At 37.2% G+C, this 25,297-nt stretch overlaps 1 protein-coding gene across 1 annotated transcript in view; it reads left to right on the top strand.

Moving 5' to 3' along the window:
* Window positions 1-23,187, top strand: part of LOC135703199 (protein unc-79 homolog) — an 82,491-nt gene extending 59,304 nt beyond the window's left edge. Inside the window, exons 8-11 of the mRNA XM_065224321.1 lie at window positions 12,400-12,528; window positions 14,168-14,263; window positions 22,803-22,938; window positions 23,132-23,187. Of these exons, the coding sequence (XP_065080393.1) occupies window positions 12,400-12,528; window positions 14,168-14,263; window positions 22,803-22,938; window positions 23,132-23,187 (417 nt within the window). The remainder of the gene's footprint in view (window positions 1-12,399; window positions 12,529-14,167; window positions 14,264-22,802; window positions 22,939-23,131) is intronic.
* The last annotated feature ends 2,110 nt before the right edge of the window (window positions 23,188-25,297 follow it).

The following is a 25,297-nucleotide window of genomic DNA, read 5'->3' as shown; positions in this document are numbered from 1 at the left end:
GGTAAGAGATCATCTCCAGAAAGCTCATGAGGACACGAAGATACGATATAATCTCCGACATAAGCGTTACACACCAATGTTTGATGTGGGTCAGCGTGTGTATAAACGGAGTTTTCGTCAGTCGTCTGCTGGAATCTAATTCAACGCGAAGCTGGGACCTCAATACACACCATGCGTCATCCTCCGGAAAGTCGGTACCAGTTTGACGAGGTGTAGGACTTAAACGAAAAATCGTTGGGTGTAATCTCAGCTACGGATTTAAAAGCATAGATCCCTAAAAAAAGAAAAGAAGAATAAGAGTTCTAAATCACATCATTTCAAATTTGCAATCCAGATGTTGAAGGTTTTAATTTGGAAAGGGATAGATATTTTAGTGAATCGTCATTTTTTAATGTACCTGTCCTTCCATAATTGAGAAAATCAGCTTCCATAAATAACAGAAAAACCCCGGGGAAGAAGAACGCAAATCAATGCGGGAGTAGCATGAATATTTAGTTGCATCCATGTTATATTTGTAAATACGGTCGTATAAAAATAGCAACGTTGTTTAGTAGTTGATTGCGCACTGTAGTTTCATAGTTTTAAGCTAGTAGTATTGTAGATTTGCATGTTTGCCTATAATTTTAGAAATAATATGGTTATTTTCATATTTTAGTTCCGAATAGGGGATAACTTTCTTTTAATTTGTTTGTTTTGTATTGGTAGGGTAGAGAGCTACTTCGGTCTAATCGCCCATTTTGGGCCTATCGAGTAGAAAACTTCAAATAAATCCATGATTTCAGAGATAACAAGCCAATTATGCGTTTGGTACGATACTTTAGTTAATAAGCTACCGAAAGAAGTCAATAAGAACGCGTGATTTCATTGGCGTTTCAATGGTGTTTCAATGCGTTAGGCCGAGTTTAGAATCCGTATGCCGAGCTTGACGTCAAGAAGTAGTGTTAGACTTTTGACAATATCTCAACGATTGGTTTCTCTTTATCAAATCTTACGGTACGTACGGAAAGGTAAATATATTTGGAAGCCATCAGTAATAATAACATTCTGTTTGGTGCTAAACTGCGCTAGATTAAGAAATACTAAATGCAGGTTGTGCTTAATAGGCCGGAAATGGGGTAATTAACCCTATCAAAGTCAGAATGTTAAAGCGCATCGTATATCGTCCGTATGTTTCAACTGTCAAGCAAAGTTATAAACAGGTTTTAACTTCGAATACAGTTAGTCGGCAAGCTATTGTGCAGAGATGTATGATGTATGTGTGTAAATAAGCTGTGTGTTAAAAATTTGTGTCAAGGTCATGATCAAGTCAATAAAGTAAAACAATAGAACACCAAATCGATGAGTTTTACTCATATTTTAGCAGATTTCACTTTTGTTATGCATACTCACCATTCAAATTTTGTCACGTGATCAACAAAAGAAGTGCAGAGATGAGCTTCTAGTAAGAAATTTACATGATCAACTGTGCGAAAAATCAAAGCCAATAGAAAGATCAATTGGCCAATACTTTTAATAAAAATCCATGATATGATGATTTTTAGCAGCCGGTAAATCCGATAATTTTTTATTAAAACCTCATCATTACTTACCACATGTTATCATCATCACATCAGAATCACTATTGACAGCAGTTGGACAATGTTTTTAATGTCGTTTTCGTTTTTGCGGTGTAGCACTGGTGTAGTGCCAAGAGAAGACGTGACAATACGGGGGCGAAAATGAACCACTTTTCTGTCAAACGTGAACCAGCTCCTGATTGGCCGATTTCATGTGCGTAAGATAGAGATAGAGATAGATAAAGATAGAGATTGAGATAGAAATAAAAGAGGAAGAAGCCAATTGTCACCTCTTCCTCTAACACGGACAGTAAATTGTTTGCATTGATCAAAAAAAAAACTTTTGTTGTATTTAAATAAACAATTCCGGTTGAAATTATATTGCATTTTGTTGTTTCAATAATACTTATCATATAAATTCAAAATAGGATTATTTTTGTTTTAATAAGCCACTTTTTAACTGCAACTATTGTAAAAATAACAATATTCTATTATTAAGCCAACAATAGTTAATTTTAATTTAGTATTTATTTGCTGTGTCCATTACCCGGGCCATGAATACAAAAATAACTACCTACCATTCCCTCGTTTTCACTCGGACAAAAATGTAAACAATAACAAAACTTGTGAATTTCGGGAAATAAGTGCAAAATTTCCGAAAATCTTGAGACTTGAGGTAAGTAAGTATGCTGCAGTTCGAGCTGCAGTTGCTAAATATAATCAATTTTCTGTTTTTTTCCTTCCTTTTTTCCCGTCGATCTTGTTTTCCGTACTGAGTACCAATGCTCCCGACGCCAGGAAGGCAGGTCCCGCACCTGAACCCTACATATCAACCCATCAACTAATGAACCGGAGACCAACGGCTATACTTCCCTTCCGAAGGATGATCAGTGAAAAAGGAAACAAAACATAAAAAAGAAATTGGCCATATTATTTCCGAAGTGATTTGAGATTTGGGCGTAATTACGTAATCGCGTATTACCTTCGTCATCACACCGATCACATCATCGTTGGAGGCGACTTCAACTGCGTGATTCGACAATGCGATGCGACGGGGCACAACTCGAGTCCCGCTCTTCAAGCTACCGTTCAGCAGCTACATCTGCATTACGTGTGGCAGCAGCTCCGTGAAATACACTTACATCACACACAACTCCTCGTCCAGGCTCGATCGGCTATGTAAGGACCGGTCTCCGAAAACAGCTGAGATCAACAGATGTCTATGTGTGCTGCTTATCGGACCACAAAGCCGTCACAGTGGAATTTGCCTTCCTCTCCCCGACAGAGCACATGGTCGTGGTTTCTGGGCTCTCAATCCCCACCTCCTGACCACATGAAATATCGACGAGTTTCAAATACGGTGGCAATATTGAACTCGTCAACGCCGAAACTATTCGTCGTGGATGGAATGGTGGCTGTCGTTCGCAAAGCCTAAAATAAAGTCCTTCTTCAGTTGGAAGCATTTGACGAGTTCAATCGTGAACATCAACGGCTCCACGATCTACTAAGGCATGCGAACAAAACAACCGTGCCATGCTCACCACCATCAACCGGGTAAAAGCCGAAATGCTTTCAAATCAACGACGCTTCTCCGAAATGTTTGTGCGGACGAACGAAACCAACGTTGCTGGTGAGCCATTGTCGTTGCTGGTGAGCCTACCAGCTAGGTGAAAGGAGGCGCCGAAGAACCACCATCGAGCAACTGCGAAACGAGAGAGACGAGATCATCGGTGCCCAAGTAACACTTGCAACATCTTGCATGAAAAATAAAAAAAAAATCCAGTTGTAAATAAGTTATAAATTAATTGCTTTTAAAACATCCTGTTTTAGACGCGTTGTTTTGTTGTTTGTGAAGTATTCAACCTTTCTGACAAGCACTTGTTATCTTGAAGTTATAATTCAATATTGCATGTCTCAATTACCAGTTTATAACTTATTTATAACTGATTGTATTTGGTGAAAACTGGCTAGCCTTATGTACAACATGTTTTCATATGTCATATTTAGAAACATAAATACATCTGAGATATAACTTATTTATAACATGTTATTAATAAGTTATATTTCAGTTGTACTGATGTTTCCAAAAATGTCATATGAAAACATGTTGTATATAAGGTTTGCAAGTTTTCATCAAAAACAATCAGTTATAAAAAACAATTGAGAGTTGCCATGCCTAATTAATCATATTGTCGAGCAGTTTTGGGACCACCTTCTACCTGCGATTTTACGGAAATGAAACAATCAATTTCAGATTTTTCAAGCATTTTACAAATAAGGTTATTTTCTCGAGGTTGTAGAAGAAAAAATATTAAAATATTGTTCCACGTTAAAGTTCGAGTGGTAGGAAACGTCATTTTAAACTGCTCGAATGATGTGATCCATTATAACTTCAATTTACGATACATGTAATGTTCTTGTTTTTCGTGTTATAAACATGTTTTGATAACAATTATGAAATTTCTCAATGCATTCTACAAACTGCACTACAATATGGCTGACCAATGAAGCAATGTATAGAATGAAAAAACATTTAATTTGTGCTTTCAACATCACATGTACGTTTTATAAAAGAGAAAAGTAAGATAATTAAAAAAGAAAGTTGATATTCTACTTGTTTTTGTTTTTTGCAAAGTTGGGGAATTTTATCCAGGATTTTTTATTACATTATTTATTATTATATTGAGCTTTTTCTAAGAGCCAATGAGTTTTTTAAAAGTAGAATGTAAAGATTTACCATAAATTTGCAACCGCATAAATGTTTGCAGTACAGAATATCAGCTTAGGAACGTTATACGCACGATAAAATTCCTCAGAAGAATAAGTTGTGTAAATTGATGATAAACAAATTCCATTCGTAGGAAGGATGAAATTAATTTACAACATGTCCAATACAGTAGGTTGCGTTATAGTCATAAATAAGTTGCGCAAGTCAAGCATATGTTATATATAGATCCCACCTCTTGCGCTTTTTTCGTTATAAATAAGTTGTATATAAGTGACTAGACGTAAATGTTTACCGCTGATATTGTCATAAATAAGTTATGTAAACCCGTTTATGACAAATTGTGTTGCTTGGGTGATTCATTGCTACAGGATCATATGATCCAATTTTTCACCGATCTATACGCTCGCGGTCATGTGAACGAAGAAGAAAAAGATGAACCCTTTCAGTGCGAGAGAGTCATCCCCGAGCAGGATGCCGTAAACGAAGTCTGCATGAATGAGGTAACAACGGCTGAAATACTTTCTGCAGCCCGCACAAGCGCATCCAGAAAATCACCAGGCTCTGACGGGCTGCCGAAAGAGTTTTATCTGCGTACATTCAATGTAATATATCGTGAACTGAACCTGTTATCAGGTCAAATTTCCCAAGTCAGTTCGTCGATGAAGTGATTGTGTTGGTGAAGAAACGAGGTGCGAGGGACACCGCACGTTCATACAGGCCAATTAGTCTAGTCAATTATGACTATAAAATTCTCTCGCATGTCCTAAAACAGCGACTTGAACATGTCCTCCGTGCCCATGGTGTTTTGACTGGCTCGCAAAAATGTTCAAATACTGGACGCAATATCTTCCAGGCTACGTTAGCATTGAAAGATAAAATTGCACAGGTGAAAGCGAACAGGCAAAATGGGAAACTGATCGCTTTCGATCTCGATCATGCATTCGATCGTGTGGATTAACGCATCTTCTTCGATACGATGTGAGCTATATGATTCAACCCGGCGCTTGTAGATTTGCTCTCCCGTATAACAGCAGCTTCTTCATCTTGCTTGCTTATCAACGGACCTTCCAATTCGAACGTTCGGTCCGCCAAGGGGACCCTCTTTCGATGCATCTTTTTGTACACAATCTGCACCCACTATTGCGGCGTTTAGAACAAGTGTGTGGAGCAGATCTAATCGTTGCATACGCAGATGACATCAGTGCCATCGTCACCAACGTTGATAATGGGGGGGCTGACAAATGTCGACGGTCCGCACAAATAAAAAAAATGTATGGAAGATTGTCTACGCAGGGGGAGGGGGAGTCTAAAATCGTTAAAAATCTGTCTACGTAGTTTATGAACAGCCCCTAAGTTAAATCCCCTCCCTACAGACTCTCCCTGCCTGAAAATAATCCTAAACAATTTTTCAAACTTACAAATCCGACAACACCCTTCCGCTGAGCACATCCATCGTTTTTTCGTCGAACGTACATCCAGACCGAAAGTCGAAACAACAAATCCAGCAATCAACTCGTCCCGTGTGTGGAATAATATAGCTGCTCGTGATTTATTGCCTTCACAGCGCAGCTCTCTCTACATGTGGATGAATCAAAAATTCTCAAATCGGCGACTGATGTTTACCATTAGAAGAGTGGATGGAGAAAATTGCCTACACTGCACTACGTGTACTGAAACAATACAACACAAACTCCTCGGCTGCCCCAGAGTTATCTTTCTGAAAACTTTGTTATCTTATATCACCTTCATAGATAGCTGTAATGGCAGGATTGATATAGATGAACTGACATTTAAATTTGAAGTCGGGGTTTAAATAATTATGTGAATATTTTTTCTAAAAAAAACAAACGACAAAAAACGTATTTTTAAAAGAAAAAATAATATAAATATGTAAAAAATATATCAATATATATATATACATATATATTGATAAATTTTTTTTTCTTTTAAAAAAACGTTTATTTGTCGTTTGTTTTTTTGTTTAGATAAAAATATTCACATATTTATTTAAAACCCGAATTCAAAATTAAATTTCAGCTCATCTACATCAATCCTGCCATTACAGCTATCAATGAAGGTGATATAAGATAACAAAGTTATCTATATACACATATCCACCCATCAACTCATGAACCGGGGAAAAACAGATTTACTTCCCTGTCCTGATGTTATGCCTCAGGCTTCCAACAATTGTAAAATAGTCTACACTGAATGACGACAAATCAATAAAATAAAAAAATAAACATCCCGGTGACGCCGACTGGGATTGAACCCAGGCCTGCTGCACGCAGAAAAAAATATTTTAAAAGTAATAATATTTGATGTAAAATCAATAAGAAATTCATTTTGTTTTGGCTGCAAAAAGAAATCATTATTGTTTCAACAATCCAGTATTTTTTTTCTAAAAACCCATGGATTGTTAAATCAAAAAGAAAATCTTTTAGAATTTACAAGAGCTTTCATGGTTTTGACGTAAGCTGTCAAATTTGGCAGCTGGGTCAACAACAAAAATATGTTTGTTTTTAAAAGAGATTTCTTGTTGATTCAATCTGACAATTCACGCAGTAGAAATAAAAATGTGTTTATTGATGTAAAAATAATATGGCAATTTTTTTATGTTTCGTTTTCATTTTGAAACAAAATTGCAGAAATTGTAATTGAATTTCTGCCCCCGGTTCATGAATTGATGGGTCGATATGTAGGGTCCAGGTGTGGGAGCTGCCTTCCTGGCGTCGGGAGCATTGGTACTCAGTACAAAAAACAAGATCGACGGAAAAAAATCAAGGAAAAAAACAGTAAAATTGATTAAATTTAGCAACTGCAGCTCGAATTGCAGCATACTTACTTACCTCAAGTCTCAAGATTTTCGGAAATCTTGCACTTATTTCCCGAAATTCACAATTAAAAACAATACTTACGTGGAACGCGGAAAAGAGCTGAATCAAACGAGAAAAGAATGCTATTATGCTATATGTTTATTGATTCAATAATGTTTTGTTTTCTTTTTGTAACAAACAGAATTCCAATTGTATTAAAAAAAAAAACCTTTCTGAGGCATAAAATCTCTCCGGTTCATGAGTTGATGGGTCGCTAGGTAGGGTCCAGGCGTCCAGGTGTAGGAGCTGCCTTCCTGGCGTAGTACGGAAAACAAGATAGACGGAAAAAATCAAGGAATAAAATAAAGAAAAACTGTTTACATTTAGCAACTGCAGCATACTTATTTACCTCAAGTCTCAAGATCTTTGGAAATCTTGCACTTTTTTCCCGAAATTCGCAATTAAAAACAAAACTTACGTGGAACGCGGAAAAGAGCTAAATCAAACGAGAAAAGTTTTGTTATTGTTTACATTTTTGTCCGGGTGAAAACGAGGGAATGGTTGGTAGTTATTTTTGCATTCATGGCCCGGGGAACGGACACAAAAAAAAGCTAAATTAAAATTAACTATTATTGGCTTAATAAAAGAATATTGTTATTTTAACAATAGTTTCAGTTGAAGAATGTCTTATTAAAACAAAAAGAATTTTATTTTGAATTTATTTGAATAAGTATTATCGAAACAATAAAATGCAATATAATTTCAACCGGAATTGTTTGTTTAAATACAAACAATTTTCTATCCGTGCAGGAAGCCGAGTGTAGGTTTGCGCCGATTGTTCCGATCCGTATTTCTTTCCTCGGTATTTGCAATTTTATATTTTTTTCCAGGGCGGCTTGTTGAACCTGGGTTGGCGGGTTCGATTCCCGGTCCGGTCGAGGGAATCTTTTGGGTTGGAAATTTTCTCGACTTCCCTGGGCATAGAGTATCATTGTGCTTGCCACACAATATACAAATTCATGCATTGGTATTGGCATCTAAAGCTCTCAATTAATAACTGTGGAAGTGCATTTAGAACACTAAGTTGAGAGCACGCAACAAGCTAATATGCGCTAAGCAATAAGCTTGAAATGCGAATAAGAAGAAGAAGTTGTTGGACCTGTGGCAGACTAAATATAGTATTAACTGAGAATGAATTTATTTTAAGTAAAGACCTGAAAGGACAGAGTTGCTATGGAATGCGGCGTGAGTGATGTTTGGATAATGTGTGGATTGTGTTTCGTCGATCTTGTTTTCCGTGCTGAGCACCAATGCTACCGACGCCAGGGAGACAGCTCCCACACCTGGACCCTACCTATCGACCCATCAACTCATGAACCGGGGACCAACGGCTTTACTTCCCTTCCGAAGGAAGGCGTGATCAGACATGTTATGCCTCAGAACATCCCGGTGGTGCCGACTGGGATTGAACCCAGGCCTGCTGGGGTGAGAGGTAATCACGCTTACCACTACACCATCGACACATCTGAGTTTCAAAATAAGGAAAGAGGAAAAGGTTTTACTGCTGACTGTGAGGATTCAGTAAACTGTGTCATAAAAATTAGGACACAGAATGCAACTAGGAAATGGATAATTTGTATGCTTTGTCGGAATATCACACATGAGAGACATGTCTACATTATTATAAAATGAGGGATTTGTATAGAAATGATTGGTTACTACACTTCCCCCTTTAGAAGAATGGTGTAACCATTCAGGATATCATGGGATGCTGGAATTCAGAATCTGTAGAATGTTGAAATCTATCACCACGTCACGTTTTGTAAGTATTGATGTTAACAATATTTTAGTGTTTTATTTTCTACTTAATATAATTTATTCGATAATATTTTGTTGTGTAATTATTTTTTTATTATTTAAAATAATTTGTCTTATTTTTTTGTAAAGTGGTGTTATTTTTGTTGCTTACTTTTTTTTTATTATTGGTATTTTTTGCGTCCATTTTTTTTTATTTTATGGTAAGGTATATAATTCATAGCACTCTGTCATTTTGACGGTTAAATTTGCGGCCGACCTCAAATAGCTTCTCATCCGAATAAATCACGTCAGGGTTATCCGCGAGCTACTTATTCAGGATTTTGCTTCTTTCCAGCCGCTTCTTCTTTGCTGCTTCTGAGAGAAGTGGACGTTGTTGCTGTTTAGAAGGATAGAGGGCAAGATCCTTTTTAATCGCGGTTTCTATCGTCATACGCGACACCTGATATTACTTGACCGTTTGATTCATAGACCTTACCGGATTCTGACTAATTTTGTTGGCCACCGCCCTTATCAACGCCCGTGTCCGAACAGACAGGGTCTCCCTGTCCCAGGTCTTCTTGAAGCTCCACTTCCATCCTCCAATCATTTTTTTGCATCGCCAAACAAACTTTCGATTCACACCAAGCAGCTTGGTTATCTCACCGACCGACTCCTGTGTCTCCAGCAACTTGAAAACTGCGAGACCCTTCGATTCACAGTCCATATTTCTGTAATATCACAATATCACAAAACTTTTATCACGCTGATTACTTCCCAAGGGGAACGTCTTTACACTTACGTTAATAATCAGATACGGGCTCGAGTTTGTTTATAAATTTTTGACAGTTCAAACCAAGGGGACCGTTTTATTCAGCTACCCTGTATATCTATTTTATTTAGACAAGCAGGCTTTCTATTCTGATATCCATTTTGTGAAAAAAATAGATGTGGTAGATGAGTGTCTCATTCAGTGCTTCAAAATCTCGACAATAAACGGCGATATTCAAAATTCTGCTTGACCTAACAGTCATTGTCAAGGCCAACCATGTCAATTGTCAGTGACGAACATTTGCAGACTTGTAAATTAGCAAATATATTATATTTACAATATGATCCACTCTTTCGCTTAGCTGGCGAACCAAATTTTTAGCGATGAAAGCACCTCTGTAGCCAAAAAGGCTACCAATGTAATTGTTTATCGTCACGAGGGGTAAAACAAATGAAAATTTGTTTAATATTTCAAATGAATGTATTTCAGCATATTAATTTATTTGATAACAGCAGTAACATGTCAGACAAATTTTAAAGTAATATACACAATGTAATTAATGAAAATAATGTGACTCTTACTTTTGTAATAAGTGCTATATTCGCACCCCTCAATTGTAATTGAATGATTGTTGCTGACCCTTTTCAACGCTAGATGGTGCGTGAAGCAATATTTTGCGGGTCGTCATTGCAATATTTGGAAAAGGCATGAATGGACTCGTGAATGGATCATATTGTTAATATGATATATTTTTTTTTTTTTTTCCTTTATTTACAAGGCTTTCAGCCATTGGCTGGTTCGCCACATATGATATATTTGATATTAGCTTAATTTGTAATGAAATTAAATTACTTGAGCAAAACATTTACATGGAATCGTTAAAGTGAACACACATCTTTGTCCTGAACTGCTTGGATAACAATAATTTGACACAGAATGCACGAAATTTCACTATAAGTAACCAGGTGAATCTTTGTCATTGACGAAAAAATGAATGAAATTTTGACAAAGGTTTTCAATGACTTTGTGAAAACCAATTTTGTCAATATCGCGCAAAAATCTGTAAAAAAAAAAACAAATCTCACCGCATTACAAAAAGTGGCCAGGTTTTGATCACATATAATTCTGTTTATAGCGGATGGATTTTAATTCTAAACAAGCCAATCGAATAAAAATTTGCTACAAATCTGCTAAATTGAACACTTAGGTCACTAGGAACTAAAAAATGGATAATTTGTATGCTTTGTCGGAAAATATTTACATGAGAGCCACGGCTATGACCTAGCCAAAGGCTAAAAATCTCCCTAATATAGATATAAAAAACATGAGAACCATGTGCATATTATAAGAAAATAAGGGATTTTTTTAGTAGTGTTTGGTTACTACAGACCTGCCCCAACCCTTTGTCTCGTCGGGGACCATCGTGAACAGCTCTGTTTAATGTCCCACGCTGGCACTAGGACAGTCATCAGTCGCTTCTAACATGGAGAACATACGCTGTTTTGAGCCGCACCTCCGTGGTGAATAGACGCGTGGATTTGGTGAAGCATTTCCTCTACCACCGTACTATCATAGAGGTAACTCTAAGACAAGAAGGTCCCGAGGTCCGTACTCAACTTTTTGCCTCAGCTCTGGCGAATCAAAACAAACATTGTGTAGTAGTAGAATTTCGACTAGAATGGGGTACGTTAATCGTTTGCTTGGGACCAATAGGTAGTGAGCCAATCAAGTCAAGTAGTGAGCCAATTTAAAATCGTTAGTTTCGTATTGATTGTTGGTACTATGGTCACCGAAAGTGTTCGCGTCGCGCTTCTTCACTTTGATATTGCCGGACTGGTAACATTACCCAGGCTACGCCACCCGGCTGTGTGCAAGTTTCAGCTGGTAGTCTTTTGTTAGCATATGATTAGGGGAGGCGTGCAGAACTTGTGCTGACCAGAGGTAGCCCTAGCAGCACACTTGTCACTCAACAATTGTGGTTACTTGTGTACAACCCATTCCAGTCACAATCAAGTTACAGCAACTTATTTCGATGGAAGTGTGCTGCTTGGGAGGTATCCCGCTCCTTCCAGGTTGTCAACTCACCATTTTGTAGCTCAAAAAGGCTATCAATGTATTTTTTCACGAGGGCTAAACCAGTTGAAAATTTGTATAATATTTTAAATGTTTGCATTTCAGCATATTATTTTATTTGATGACAACATTCGATGACGCGTCCGATAAATTTTCATGTATTATACAAAATGCCTCTCGGTTGGAGGATTGTTGTTGACCTTTTTCAACGCTAAATGGAAGCAATATTTTTTGGATCACCATTGGCCAGCGCTGGTGATTTCTCACCCCAATGGGACTGGGTTCGATCTCAGCCGAGGACAGTGGGATTTTTCTGCGGCATACAAATTTCTGGTCATGTCTTCCTTCGGAAGGGAAGTAAAGCCGTTGGTCCCGGCCCATGTGTGTCGAATGGGTGCTACGCAGGTATGGAAGCTGCCTTTCTGCACATTCGATTGCCGTCAATTTATGGCAATCGATGTCCGTCGGTGATTGGCACTAGATTGCGGAACAAAGACCGACGTTAAATAAAGGAAAGAAGAAGAAGAAGGATCGCCATTGCAATGCATGGAAAAGGCATGAATGGATCATATTGATATCATGTGAACAATAGACTTGCCATAATAGAAGGTTTTTTTCTTACGACTGTTTCATCTTAGCATTTTTCTTATTTCATTTCAGATGGAATTACAAGATATTGAACAACACAGTGGAATTTATACAACTGTTTGTGATGGTGTATGTCGTTTGCTTAAATGTATGGTCACGGCTGCAAAAGTTGGATTGGGGAACCATATTTGTTCCTCTAAGGTAATTAACAGCTTTACAACATGTTACCACAGACAAGCAAACGTAACTCTTTGAAACAGTTTTTCTTAAAACATTGTACCTAAAAAATAAGCCATCTTTTGAGCTTCTCACGCAAAACAAGCTTGCTCGGTAAGTCGCTAACAATATTGCATACAAGGTAAATATAATATATAGAAACGTCAAAGTGATCCGATGTGAATAGTTCGCGGAAATGATAATATTCAAATCAATTGTTAAATTCACTAACGATAATCCAGAATGAAGTGTTACGTCTGTTTGTGACGTGATGTTACACTAATAATATACAAGACAAATGTCCTCGCTTGTTCAAACCGAGGTTCAAACTACAGACTTATAACATGTTATAATAATTATAGATAAGACAAATGTCGTCAAGGTAGCCTTATAACACAGAGAACAGACGTTTAGGCTCGAACAAAATTTCTCTAAAAACTAGTGTAAAGATTCCTATTCGGCTTAAGCGCCACTAACGGCGATTTCCACACTTAAAACCCTCTTTGACAACCTGACGGCAACAGAAAATTTATCGATACTAGCGCCAAATCGGTTGAAAGTGGAAAATTTATTGGGGAAATCAGGAGAAACTAGCGCCACGTAACGGCGATGTTCGCACTTATCTTTACACAAGTTTCTGACCGAAGTTGGACGTCTGTTCTCTGTGATTGATTTCGCTGACATTTAAGTGGTACTGTTTAAGAGCACGTAGATTTTTTTTTTTCGTGATACGCTTGTGAATTATTTTAATTAAAAAAAAACCCGAGAAAATGCCCGGTGAAAGAATGTTGCTCGTTGGAATCGCATTAGTGTGGCTTCACATCCACTGTAATGTACCGAGTTAAAAAAAATATCTAGAAAAAAAAACTATTAAGTTCATGTAAACAGTACGACTGAAGTGCCAAAAAACTTCATTCGATTCAATTGCAACACATAAACCTCCATCAAGATAGCGCTATTGTCAATTCGAAGTCGGCACTCGTGGAGAATAGAAGAACTATGAGAGTGATGATGGTTTCAAAAATTTCCACGGAGAGGTATACGAGTGCAATATTAAAATGCTTTTATTTTGCAAATGGAGCATTTTATTTAAATCTGGTTGCTGCTATATTTAGTTGTAGAAAAGCTGAAATCTATGTCTACACGTTAAAATCTGAAAAGAAATTATTTTTTCTATATTAAATGTCTATTAAGTAGTCCTTAAGTTTTCTACTAGCGTTGCATTAACCAGATTTAAATAAAATGCTCCCTTTGCAAAATAAAAGCATTTTAAGATTGAACTCGTGTACCTCACCGTGTAAAATTTTGAAACCATCATCACTTTCATAGTTCTTCTATTCTCTACGAGTACCAACTTTGATTTGCCAATAGCGTTGTAGTCTAAACAAGGCATTATGCTATGTTCACACTATAGAATTATAACATGTTACAAGTCTATCTTGATGACAGTTTTCTTGTCGATAATTTTGGAACACCCATGTAACATGACTTGAGAGTTATAATATGTTATAAGTCTATCTTGAAGTAATTTTTTTGTCGATATTTGTTTGACATGTTATAGCTCTGTAGTCTGAACAAGACATGAACATAGCATTATCCTAAACATCTAATTTTATTTTTTTAGGAGTGTGGCTACTGTGAAGCATCGGTAATGTGGCATCAACTGTCGACAAAGTTAGTTCAATATCTAGCTCCAATTGATGCCGTTCGTCCACCAGATGTAATAATTTATAATATGCTTAATAAACTTTCTATAACTCGATATTCGACATGTTGAAAAGGCCCTATTTATGGATCTATAAAAACCCTATGTATGGATCTACGACGATTCCTTCATAGGCTTTCCATAGCTTTGATGTTCTATTATTTGTAATTTCTATGAGTTAATGTTTCCCAAAATCGAATTACAGAAAGTTGACTGTACTTTTAGTTGTAAACCCAAATTAGAAAAAGAAAGAATGGAAATTTCCACCAGTTATGGTCGACAGTGAGCATACATAAGGACGTAACCGTAATCGATTTTCTCTTTTGTTAATAACTCGCTTGGATTAACATTTCTCGGAGCGTTTGCTGTTGCTTTTGATAACCAATACAACCTGTAACAGCAGTACAATGAACAAATTTCAGATAATATTCAAGCTGAACATTGCATTAGGTCCTAAGTAGCATTGATCGATTCTCTTCGTCGACTTTTTCTTCCGTTAATAACTTGAGCACATAATCGTTTCTTGTATGTGTCGTATTAGATGCTAGATAAAAACTTCTTTTATCGATATGTGTGCTGAAAATACCTGGGCCGAGTGGGTTCAAGGAGAAAGTCGACGAAGAGAATCTTATCAATGTTACTAAGCTTGAATCGTTTCGCTTAGCTGTAGCAATCAGAGACGTTGTAAGAGATGCGCAAAGAAAATTTATGTCAAAACAGCAGCATGGTTTTTAAGGGACCTTTTGGCAATGTCACTGGCAACCATGTTTCTTCGAGTGGTTTCAAATGACTTTCATACAGTGCCGCAATGTTGTTCAGAAAATTTGAACGTTCGACCGGAACTGAGTAAAAATTTAGAGCGCGGCAACATTTTTCAAAAATAAAGCGAAGACGAGAGATGCAAGTCGTTGCTCCATGACATAACTTTTGTCACATTTTACTGTTTTGCTTGCAGCGCCATCATTTTTATTACCATAAAACTAAATAAAACGATCCGATTCGAAATTGATTTGTATCACTTATAAATGTTGTATTTGATTGAATCAACAATAAGTAAATAAATAACAGATATCAAATATTTAGTGAAAAAAATTAAACACTTTTATCATCATACACAGCAAAAAAAAAAGTAATATCGATCAATGTAGTTCATGCTGATGTATGAAATAATGATATAATAGCAAAAAGCAGATACAATATTACATCAATTCGATTGTGCAATTTTGTTCGCAAAATCGATGTACATCGTACAACGTTATATTACACAACCGATGGATTGACCTGGTTGCAGCAGTTTGAATGTAATATTCAACAACTTTTTTTCTGTGTAGAGAACAATACTCCTTTCTGGTGAATTGAGCGAACAGTAATGTTTTTTTAGTTTGTTCGTTTGGTTCAGCGTTTGACGGTTCGTTTGGTTCTTCTTGCTTTAGTCTATGCGTGTCTCTATTCAACGTCTCTGGTAGCAACGTAAAGAGAAAATCGATGAAGAGAATCGACCATTACAAGTAGGCCCTTTTGAACGCTCACTGCCGAATTTCAGTACCTAGTACTGACAAAAACTCGACGGTACTGCTAAGGGATAAGCATTGTAAGTCCCTCCTACTTGGATAATTATGCAATCGAACAGCTTGCTATGCCTCGCCTCCATCAGCAAAAAATCTGGGATTTTAAAAACCGTTCTATGTCATAAATTTCTAAGTAGGATGGACTTTCATAGCTAATCTAAAAGCATAAATAGAGGTACCGTCTGATAATGTCAGTGCTTGGTACAGCAGTCTGTAATCTGTGTAGGGAAGTCCTTTTTTTTTACCACAAAAACACCCCGTTTTCTTATGCAAAATAATGAATGTGCGTTCATAAAACGCACGAAATCTTAAAAAAAATATTTAGTATTTTTTTTATTCATTCAATAGATTAAAGCTGTACCACAGACAAATAGACATAACACTCGCAATTTGTTCGTCGAACAAGCATTTAACAGACAATTTAAAAGTATCGTAGTTGGTAATACCGCCACCTGTGGCGCACATAGTCAATACCCTTGCGTTTGACGTTTACACACTACCGCCATCTGTTCAGTGTAGTGCCCACCACAGTGTACTCAACAGATGGCGGTAATGTTTCAGCGACGATGTTTTACAGTGAGAAATATTCAATGTGTTATGTCTGTTTGTCTGTGGCTGTACCATAGAGGTAACTCTAAGACCAGAAGGTCCCGAAGAAACGAGCTCAACTTTTTGGCTCAGCTCTGGTACTATCTTCGGTCCCAAGCTAATCGATGCACCCCTCGAAACATACGAAAATCCACGAACCCCCCATTTTATCTGTCAAACTTTCATAGCGAATCAAAACAAACATTCTGTAGTACTGGAATTTATACTAGATTGGGGTACGTTAATGGATTTTCTTGGGACCAATAGGCTAGTCAAGTAGTGAGCCAATTTAAAATCGTTAGTTTCGAATTGATTGTTGGCTGTACTGAGAATTAAATGGAGGGATTTCAAGCTTAAATGTTCTGATCGCGAGATATTGACGATCAATACCGAAATTTCGCCTAAATTTCCAACCCGTTTTATGTGGTGTGTGCTGCTGATTTTCAATGTTGCCCAATGATTAGGGAACTTTCATAAATAACGTTGTAGTTGAGGGAGGAGTGGGTTTCAAACCTTGGGACCGGCCATGTATTGGGTGAATTGCAAAACACGCTCTGAAGGGGAAGGGGGGTTAATTGGTAAAAAAAACGTAATTTATGGATGGCCCTTATATTACTTACAAGACTGTGTCGGAATGGGCGAGTTAAATTTAACTCGTGGTTAAAAGTGAGAGATGAGTTATCGAATAACCCTGCTATACAAGCGTGGTTATTTCGGACCGACTAGAAGTTAAATTTTGGTAACCGTGGCTGAATTCTGTTTGATAACTGATCCATTTCCAGCATTTTCGAACATTTAAATTAACATTCGAAAGGTCACGCTTAACAACGAGTTAAATTTAATTAGGTACTGCATCGTGACGTCATAAATGAACTCTGTTAATCGGCTGAACCTTTTTGACAGTTCAGTGGTACTGTTTACAAGCACTTAGTCGTTTTTTCGAAAAAAAATATTCTAAAATTTCCGAATTTTAACTTGAAAATTGTCGAGGAACAACGCGTTGAAAGGATGTTGCTCGTGGACATTGCAGAAGTGTGGTTTACATCTCACTGCAGTCTGAAAAATTATCGAGAAAATCTACCCACGAAAAAATCGACTAAGTCCACGTAAACAGTACCACTGAACTGTCATCAGATTTTGGTTAACCCCGACGGTGCAAAACCTAATTCGGCAATTAGGTTCTGCAGCGTGACGTCACAAATGAACTCAGTGTTAATCGGCTGAACCTTTTTGACAGTTAGTGGTACTGTTTACAAGCACTGACGTTTTTTTTCTAAAAAAAAATTATAATTTTCGAATTTCAACTTGAAAATTGTCGAGGAAATGCGTGGTGGTGGTTGCCCGTGGAAATTGCAAAAGTGTGGTTTACATCTCACTGCAATCTGAACAATTATCGAGAAAATCTACCAAAGAAAAAATCAACTAAGTCCACGTAAACAATACCACTGAACTGTCATCAGATGCCCGACCAACCGTTCGTGAAACTTCTTCAAAGTTCTTTATACAGAAATAAAGATTTATGTCGGCAATTCTTTACTTTAAATTTTCTATGATTTCGATGTACATCTTTATTGATCGATACTTACATTTAAGATTATTTCTTCATCGGTCATATGATAGTAATCTATAAAGGTGCCATACTAAATTTCTTTTAATTTCGATATGTCACATGGACTTTAGTATTCTTTACAAATATTCATCAATAAATATTTAAATACTGATATCATCGTAACTTTGAACTTTGACAAAGAACAACAAAGATTGCCATCGATGCACATTTATAATCTCCTTTTTATCGATTTGCATCGCTGGTTAACGAAATGGTTGGTCGAGTGGAGGTTAACCCTGATGGTGCAAAACCCTGGGGGGGACGTGCTGTCAATTCAGCCTACTGATCATTCTTGTATGAAACTGGTTCCAAACGTAAACAAACCCTGAAGGTTTCTTATGGCTTGTTTACGTTTGGAACCAGTTTCGCGAGGTAGGTAAAGATTGTTCAAAACTGACAAAAACGAACAATCTTCGCCTACCTTGCATAACTGGTTCCAAACGCAAACAAGCCATAAGAAACCTACAGCGTTTGTTTACGTTTGGAACCAGTTTCATACAAGAATGATCAGTAGGCTGATTTGACAGCACGTTTCCCCCTCCCAGCCATCGAGGCGACGCCGCTACTACCAGCCAGTGATCTCGACGGGAACGACGCGCTAAGTTCGAGGTGCAAAACTCGAACGCTGCGAGCTTGACAGGAACCGCCTTCCTACTGCTGCTATTGCTACTGCTACTTCTGCTACTGCTACTGCTGCTGTTGCTGCTACCTGTTTACCCGCCATCCGAAGCGGAAATGAGTTGAGGCACATTAGTAGCGCTGTTTTATAACTTTTCAGATTCAAGCAGCACGATGTGCAACCAAATAGTACTCGATTATCACGACTGGGTTTGTGGAGAACGTTTATTTCATGAAAACAGTGATTAAATTATCACTTTTTATTTGTACATTTTTGAAACACTTTGTTTTTTTAATAAAAATTGAAAAAGCGTTTATTGTAACAGCTTACGAGAGTTATTTCCTATGGATTGGTGTACACTGAAGTCTTTTTTTATACGGTTTTTTTACATGGTTTTTTTTTTACACGGTTTTTTTGCGATTAACACGGTACGTTTTTAACGATTTCTTGACAACGATACAACCTATCGACTTGATTCCAATCACATTATCCGTTTCAAGCTATATGTAATCGAATGGCATACTTAAAAAAAAATCACAATTTTTGGTGAAAATACAGAAATTTTTAAAATATGTCTCGGCAATCGGATTTTGATGCCATTTTAATTATAGCATGCTGTGGTCCATAGCATGCTATAATTAAAATGGCATCAAAACACGATTTTTTAAAAAACATTTAAGCATGTAAAAAATCAAAATCTCGTAGGTTTTTTAACACAGTTTTTTTACACGGTAAAAAAAGACCTAAGTGTACATATTTGGATTTTAATTTCATCTATAAATGACAAAGTTAAAAGCGTTCAAAGCCTTACACCTTTTCGTGACGGTCGCAATTTTAGATTTTCGATTAACCCCCAGTACCTTCCCGTAAGACGTAGTCTACGTCAAAAGTGCGCAAAATTCCATCTCTACCTAGAAGGCAGCAAAACCACAAAATTACCTTGCATACGGGGGGTATTCATTGGATGAGAGGGACCGTGGAAGAGGACATTAAAATAGAAAGTTTTTCATCCGACAGTTTCATCTTAGTATTCTTCTTTGATAGTACCAGAGATGAGCCAAAGAGTTGAGCATGTTGCTTCGGGACCTTCTGGTCTTAGAGTTACTTGGGGGGTTTGCTTGGGACCAATAGGCTAGTCAAGTAGTGAGCCAATTTGAAATTGTTAGGTTCCAACGGTTGCTGGTACTTTCTTCGGTCCCAAGCTAATCGATGCTCCCCTCGAAACATAGGGAAATCCACGAGCCCCTCATTGTATCTGTCAAACTTTCATAGCAAATCATAGCGAATCAAAACAAACATAGTTTAGTACTAGAATTTTGACTAGAATGGGATACGTTAATCGATTTGCTTGGGACCAATAGGCTAGTCAAGTAGTGAGCCAATTTAAAATAATTAGTTTCCACCGGTTGGTATTATCAACAATCAATACGAAACTAACGATTTTAAATTGGCTCACTACTTGACTAGCAAACGATTAACGTACACCATTCTAGTCGAAATTCTAGTTCTAAACAATGTTTGTTTTGATTCGCTATGAAAGTTTGACAGATAAAATGAGGGGTTAGTGGATTTTCCTATGTTTCGAGGGGTTAATCGATTAGCTTGGGACCGAAGAGAGTACTAGAGCTGAGCCAAAAAGTTGAGCACGTTTCTTCGGGACCTTCTAGTCTTAGAGTTACCTCTATGGTATTATCAAAGATGAATACCGGGATTCTCGGATTAAATCCCGACCAAGAATGTCCACTTACCTTGATGTCGACATCAAAGTTGATCAACACGACTCTAAGCAAATATTTTGCAGATCATCCAAACAGGGATGGTATTAAAAGTTAATCCGAGTTGGAGCTTACCGCCATAATACCAACCGGTGGAAACTAACGATTTTAAATTGGCTCAGTCGAAATTTTAGTACTACACTATGTTTGTTTTGATTCGCTATGAAAGTTTGACAGATAAAATGAGGTGTTCACGGTTTTTCCTATGTTTCGAAGGATGCATCGATTAGCTTAGGACCGAAGATAGTACCAGAGCTGTAACAAAAAGTTGAGCACGTTTCTTCGCGACCTTCTGGTCTTAGAGTTACCTCTATGATAATCGATTCACCCCTCGAAACATAGGAAATTCCACTAACCAAAATGAGGGTCAAACATTCATAGTTAATCAAAACAAACATAGTGTAGTACTAAAATTTCGACTGTAATGGGGTACGTTAATCGTTTGCTTGTGACCAATAGGCTACTAAAGTGGTGAGCCAAATTAAAATCGTTAGTTTCGTATTGATTGTTGGTACCACAGCTGATTAAAAAAGTTGAGCACGTTTTTTTGGGACCTTCTACACTCAAAAAATTCGACACATTTTTATTGGCGAATTTCCATGTAAAATTCCATATGATTTTCATGTGTCCACACATAAACAGAATCCACTCAGAAGTACACATGAAATTTATAAGTCAAATGAATAGTACGTGTGATTACACATTAATTTTATGTGTACACATAAGAACTATGTATTCAACACATATATATCATTTGTTTATCACATTGCTAAAATTCATGTGTGGGGCGCATCAAAATAATCATTGAATTTATATTAGTAGTCTTAGAGTCAATTTGAAATTGGCTCACTACTTGACTATCCTATTGGTCCCAAGCAAATCGATTAACGTACCCCATTCTAGTACTACACAATGTTTATTATGATTCGATATAAAAGTTTGACCGATAAAATGAGGTGTTAGTGGATTTTCCTATGTTTCGAAGGGTGAATCGATTAGCTTGGGACCGAAGATAGTAACAGAGCTGAGCCAAAAAGTTGAGCACGTTTCTTCGGGCCCTTTTAGTCTTAGAGTTACCTCTATACTAATAGACTAGTGAAGTAGTGAGCCAATTTAAAATCGTTAGTTTCCAACGGTTGGTACAACCATAGAGGTAACTCTAAGACCAGAAGGTCCCGAAATAACGTGCTCAACTTTTTGGCTCAGCTCTGGTACTCTCTTCGGTCCCAAGCTAATCGATTCACCCCTCAAAACATAGGAAAAACCAATAACCCCTCATTTTATCTGTCAAAATTTCATAGCGAATCAAAACAAACATAGTGTAGTACTAGAATTTTGACTAGAATGGGATACATTAATCGATTTGCTTGGGACCAATAGGCTAGCCAAGTAGTGAGCCAATTTAAAATAGTTAGTTTCCACCGGTTGGTATTATCAACAATCAATACGAAACTAACGATTTTAAATTGGCTCACTACTTGACTAGCCTATTGGTCCCAAGCAAACGATTAACGTACCCTATTCTAGTTGAAATTCTATTACTACACTATGTTTGTTTTGATTCGCTATGAAAGTTTGACAGATAACATCAGGGGTGTGTGGATTCATGCAGAACATGCAGGGGTGAGTGAAATAGCTTGGGACTGCTTGGAACCGTTGTTCTGGTACTGAGTGAGCCAAAAATAATAATGATTTTCTTCGGGACCCAGTGGTCTTATAGTTACCTCTATGGTTGTACCAACCGGTGGAAACTAACGATTTTAAATTGGCTCACTACTTGACTAGCCTATTGGTCCCAATCAAATGATTAACGTACCCCATTCTACACGGATAGAAATCTCCTTATACCTTTTGGCAAATTTCTATTGCTGATTATTCATAAAATGTATAATTCAACTAATAAGCAGACGCCTTGCAAAAAGTTAATGAAGCTCATGTGTCAAATGAAATGGATAAGCGGTCACACATACCTTTTACGCATTCTAATAGGTCCTATGTGGTTTGTCTTATGGAATTTATAAGGCTGATCTTTTGACAAAAATGTATGAGTAAAACACATGAATAAAATAATTGATTTTCGTTTCGTGTAGTCGAAATTCTAGTACTACACTATGTTTGTTTTGATTCGCTATGAAAGTTTGACAGATATAATGAGGGGTTCGTGGATTTTCGTATGTCTCGAGGGCTGCATCGATTATGTTGGGACCAAAGAGGGTACCAGCGCGGAGCCAAAAATTTGAGCACGTTTCTTCGGGACCTTCTGGTCTTACAGTTACCTCGAAACCTTACCAATTTAAAATCGTTAGTTTCGTATTGATTGTTGTTATAACTGCTGAGTCTGGCCAGCGCTTAAATGTTGAAACGTGACTAAGGCAGTATACAATTATTTTATCAGGCTCCACTACCGGAAATCTTAGACGATGAGAAACCATCAAGGAAAAGCCCACCCGAATCGGAGAAAGAAAACAAAAATAGAGAACGAGATGTGTCTCTCTCGATGGCTCCCTTGCCCATACCGCTTGGACCTCTAGGTAAGATTAGCTGTAGCTTCTTCATACTCTGAATAAATATACAGTCTACCTTCCCTTCTGATCACCCGAATAAGTTGTTACCGTTACCCATACTGCATCGTAAATTACATTCTCAAACATTTTTCTTTCTATTTTCAAACTACCAAAATCAACTTACTACTGTGAATTTAATTGTATATTATTGCAAAAATAGTTGTACCATCTTTCCTAGATGACGTTGGAAAAATTATTATTATGGCAGGTGAATAAATTTACACGCATACCAAATCTAAATTTCTGAAGTTTTGTCAATGTTTGCGAGTATGCGTAGCTGAAGAGCGAACAAAACATCCTAATTTAATTAGGTTTTGCACCTTCGAGGTTAACCTCAATTTGATGACAGTTCAGTGGTACTGTTTACGTGGACTTAGTTGATTTTTTCATGGGCAGATTTTCTAGATAATTTTTCAGACTGCAGTGAGATGTAAACTACACTTCTGCAATGTCCACGAGCTACATCCTTTCATCACGAAATTTCCTCGACAATTTTCAAGTTGAAATTCGAAAATTAATTTTTTTTTTTTAGAGTAAACGTCAGTGCTTGTAAACAGTACCACTGACTCAATTACGTTTATATAAGGTCTGGGCCAAAGGGGTTATTGGTGTTAGTGAAATGTGCAATTGTTTAGTGGTGTTCGTATTTTATTGCAATGTTTATCTTTTTACACGAAACAGCTGTTGGCAGTGACGTATTTCTATCTGTTCGCAGATGTTCAGCAATGTTTACAACATTTTTGCTTCTAAAACAGCTTGCTTCGGTCCCAAGCTAATCGATTCACCCCTCGAAACATAGGAAAATCCACCAACCCCTAATTTTATCTGCCAAACTTTCATAGCGAATCAAAACAAACATTGTGTAGAACAAGAATTTCGACTAGAATGGGGTACGTTAATCGATTTGCTTGCGACCAATAGGCTAGTTAAGTAGAGAGCCAATTTAAAATCGTTAGTTTCCACCGGTTGGTACTACTTTGTACGTTTGTCGATGGTAGGGTAGAGAACTATTTCGGCCTAAGCGCCCATTTTGGGCCTATCAAGCAGAAAACATCAAATAAATCCATGATTTCGGCGTTAAAAGGTAAATTATGCGTTTGGTACGAATGCTACCGAACGAAGTCAATAAGAACGCGTGATATGAATGTTTGCATCCAATATTCTCAAAAACAAATGATGCGCTCCGACCGAATCAATCTTTATCTTCATCCGATAGGCCGAAGTGAATTCATTGGCGTTTCAATGCGTTAGGCCGAGTTTAGAATCCGTAGGCCGAGTATGGCGTCAAGAAGCAGTGTTAGACTTTTAACAATCCCTAATAAAAATAACAATAAGAAAGCGCTTAACAACGTGTTAGGAATATCATCCAAACTATTTGTGGGATAGTTCGACCATATGGGTTACCGTTCGTTTATGGTATTTGTTTATTAGGGATATCTCAACAATTCGTTTCTCTTTATCAAATCTTACGGTACGTACGGAAAGGTATAAATAAATGTGGAAGCTAACAGTAACAATAACAATCCGTTTGGTGCTGAACTACACAAGATTTAAACAGACTAAGTGCGGGTAGTGCTTAATAGGCCGGAAATGAGGTGTTAACCCTATTAGTAGTTTTTTTTCGATTTTTTTTTCAAATTTTCGAATTTTAACATGAAAATTGTCGAGGAAATACGCGGTGAAAGGATTTTGCTCGTGGGCATTGTAGAAGTGTGGTTTACATCTCACTGCAGTCTGAAACATTATCTAAAAAATCTACCCAAGAAAAAATCGACTAAGTCCACGTAAACAGTGCCACTGAACTGTTATCAGATTGAGGTTAACCCCGACGGTGCTAAACCTAATTGTGCGATGCTCTTGACAATCGTGAATTGCTTCAATTTTTTTGGTACTACATTGAACCAGAGTCAATGTTATAATAAGAGCCCCGCCAGAAGTACCCATCTAACTGTTATGCGGGGTACCAAACAAGCAAAGTTAATAAACATTATTGTATTGAACTACAATTATTGCATTCATTACTGACCATAGTATAGTAATTTTAGATAAAAATCATTTCTTCGCTTTATTTAGTACATTATTGTGGTATTTATAAGTTATACCAAGCACTTGTTTAAACATTTTTCAGGTTCAATAATTCAAGCTGAACATTGCATTAGGTCCTAAGTAACATTGACTGATTGTTTTCGTCGAATCTCTCTTTATATCCCCACACCATGTTAAGATATTTCCAGATATTTTCAGCACACAGATCGATTAAAGAAGCTCTTATCTAGCATCTAATACGAAAAACACAACAAGAAACGTTTATGTGCTCAAGTTATTA

The sequence above is a fragment of the Ochlerotatus camptorhynchus genome, unplaced genomic scaffold (assembly GCF_037179485.1).
Source record: "Ochlerotatus camptorhynchus isolate MF236.1 unplaced genomic scaffold, CSIRO-AGI_Acam_v1.1 ptg000210l, whole genome shotgun sequence".
Lineage (NCBI taxonomy): Eukaryota > Metazoa > Arthropoda > Insecta > Diptera > Culicidae > Ochlerotatus > Ochlerotatus camptorhynchus.
This window is presented reverse-complemented; position numbering and strand designations above follow the sequence as displayed.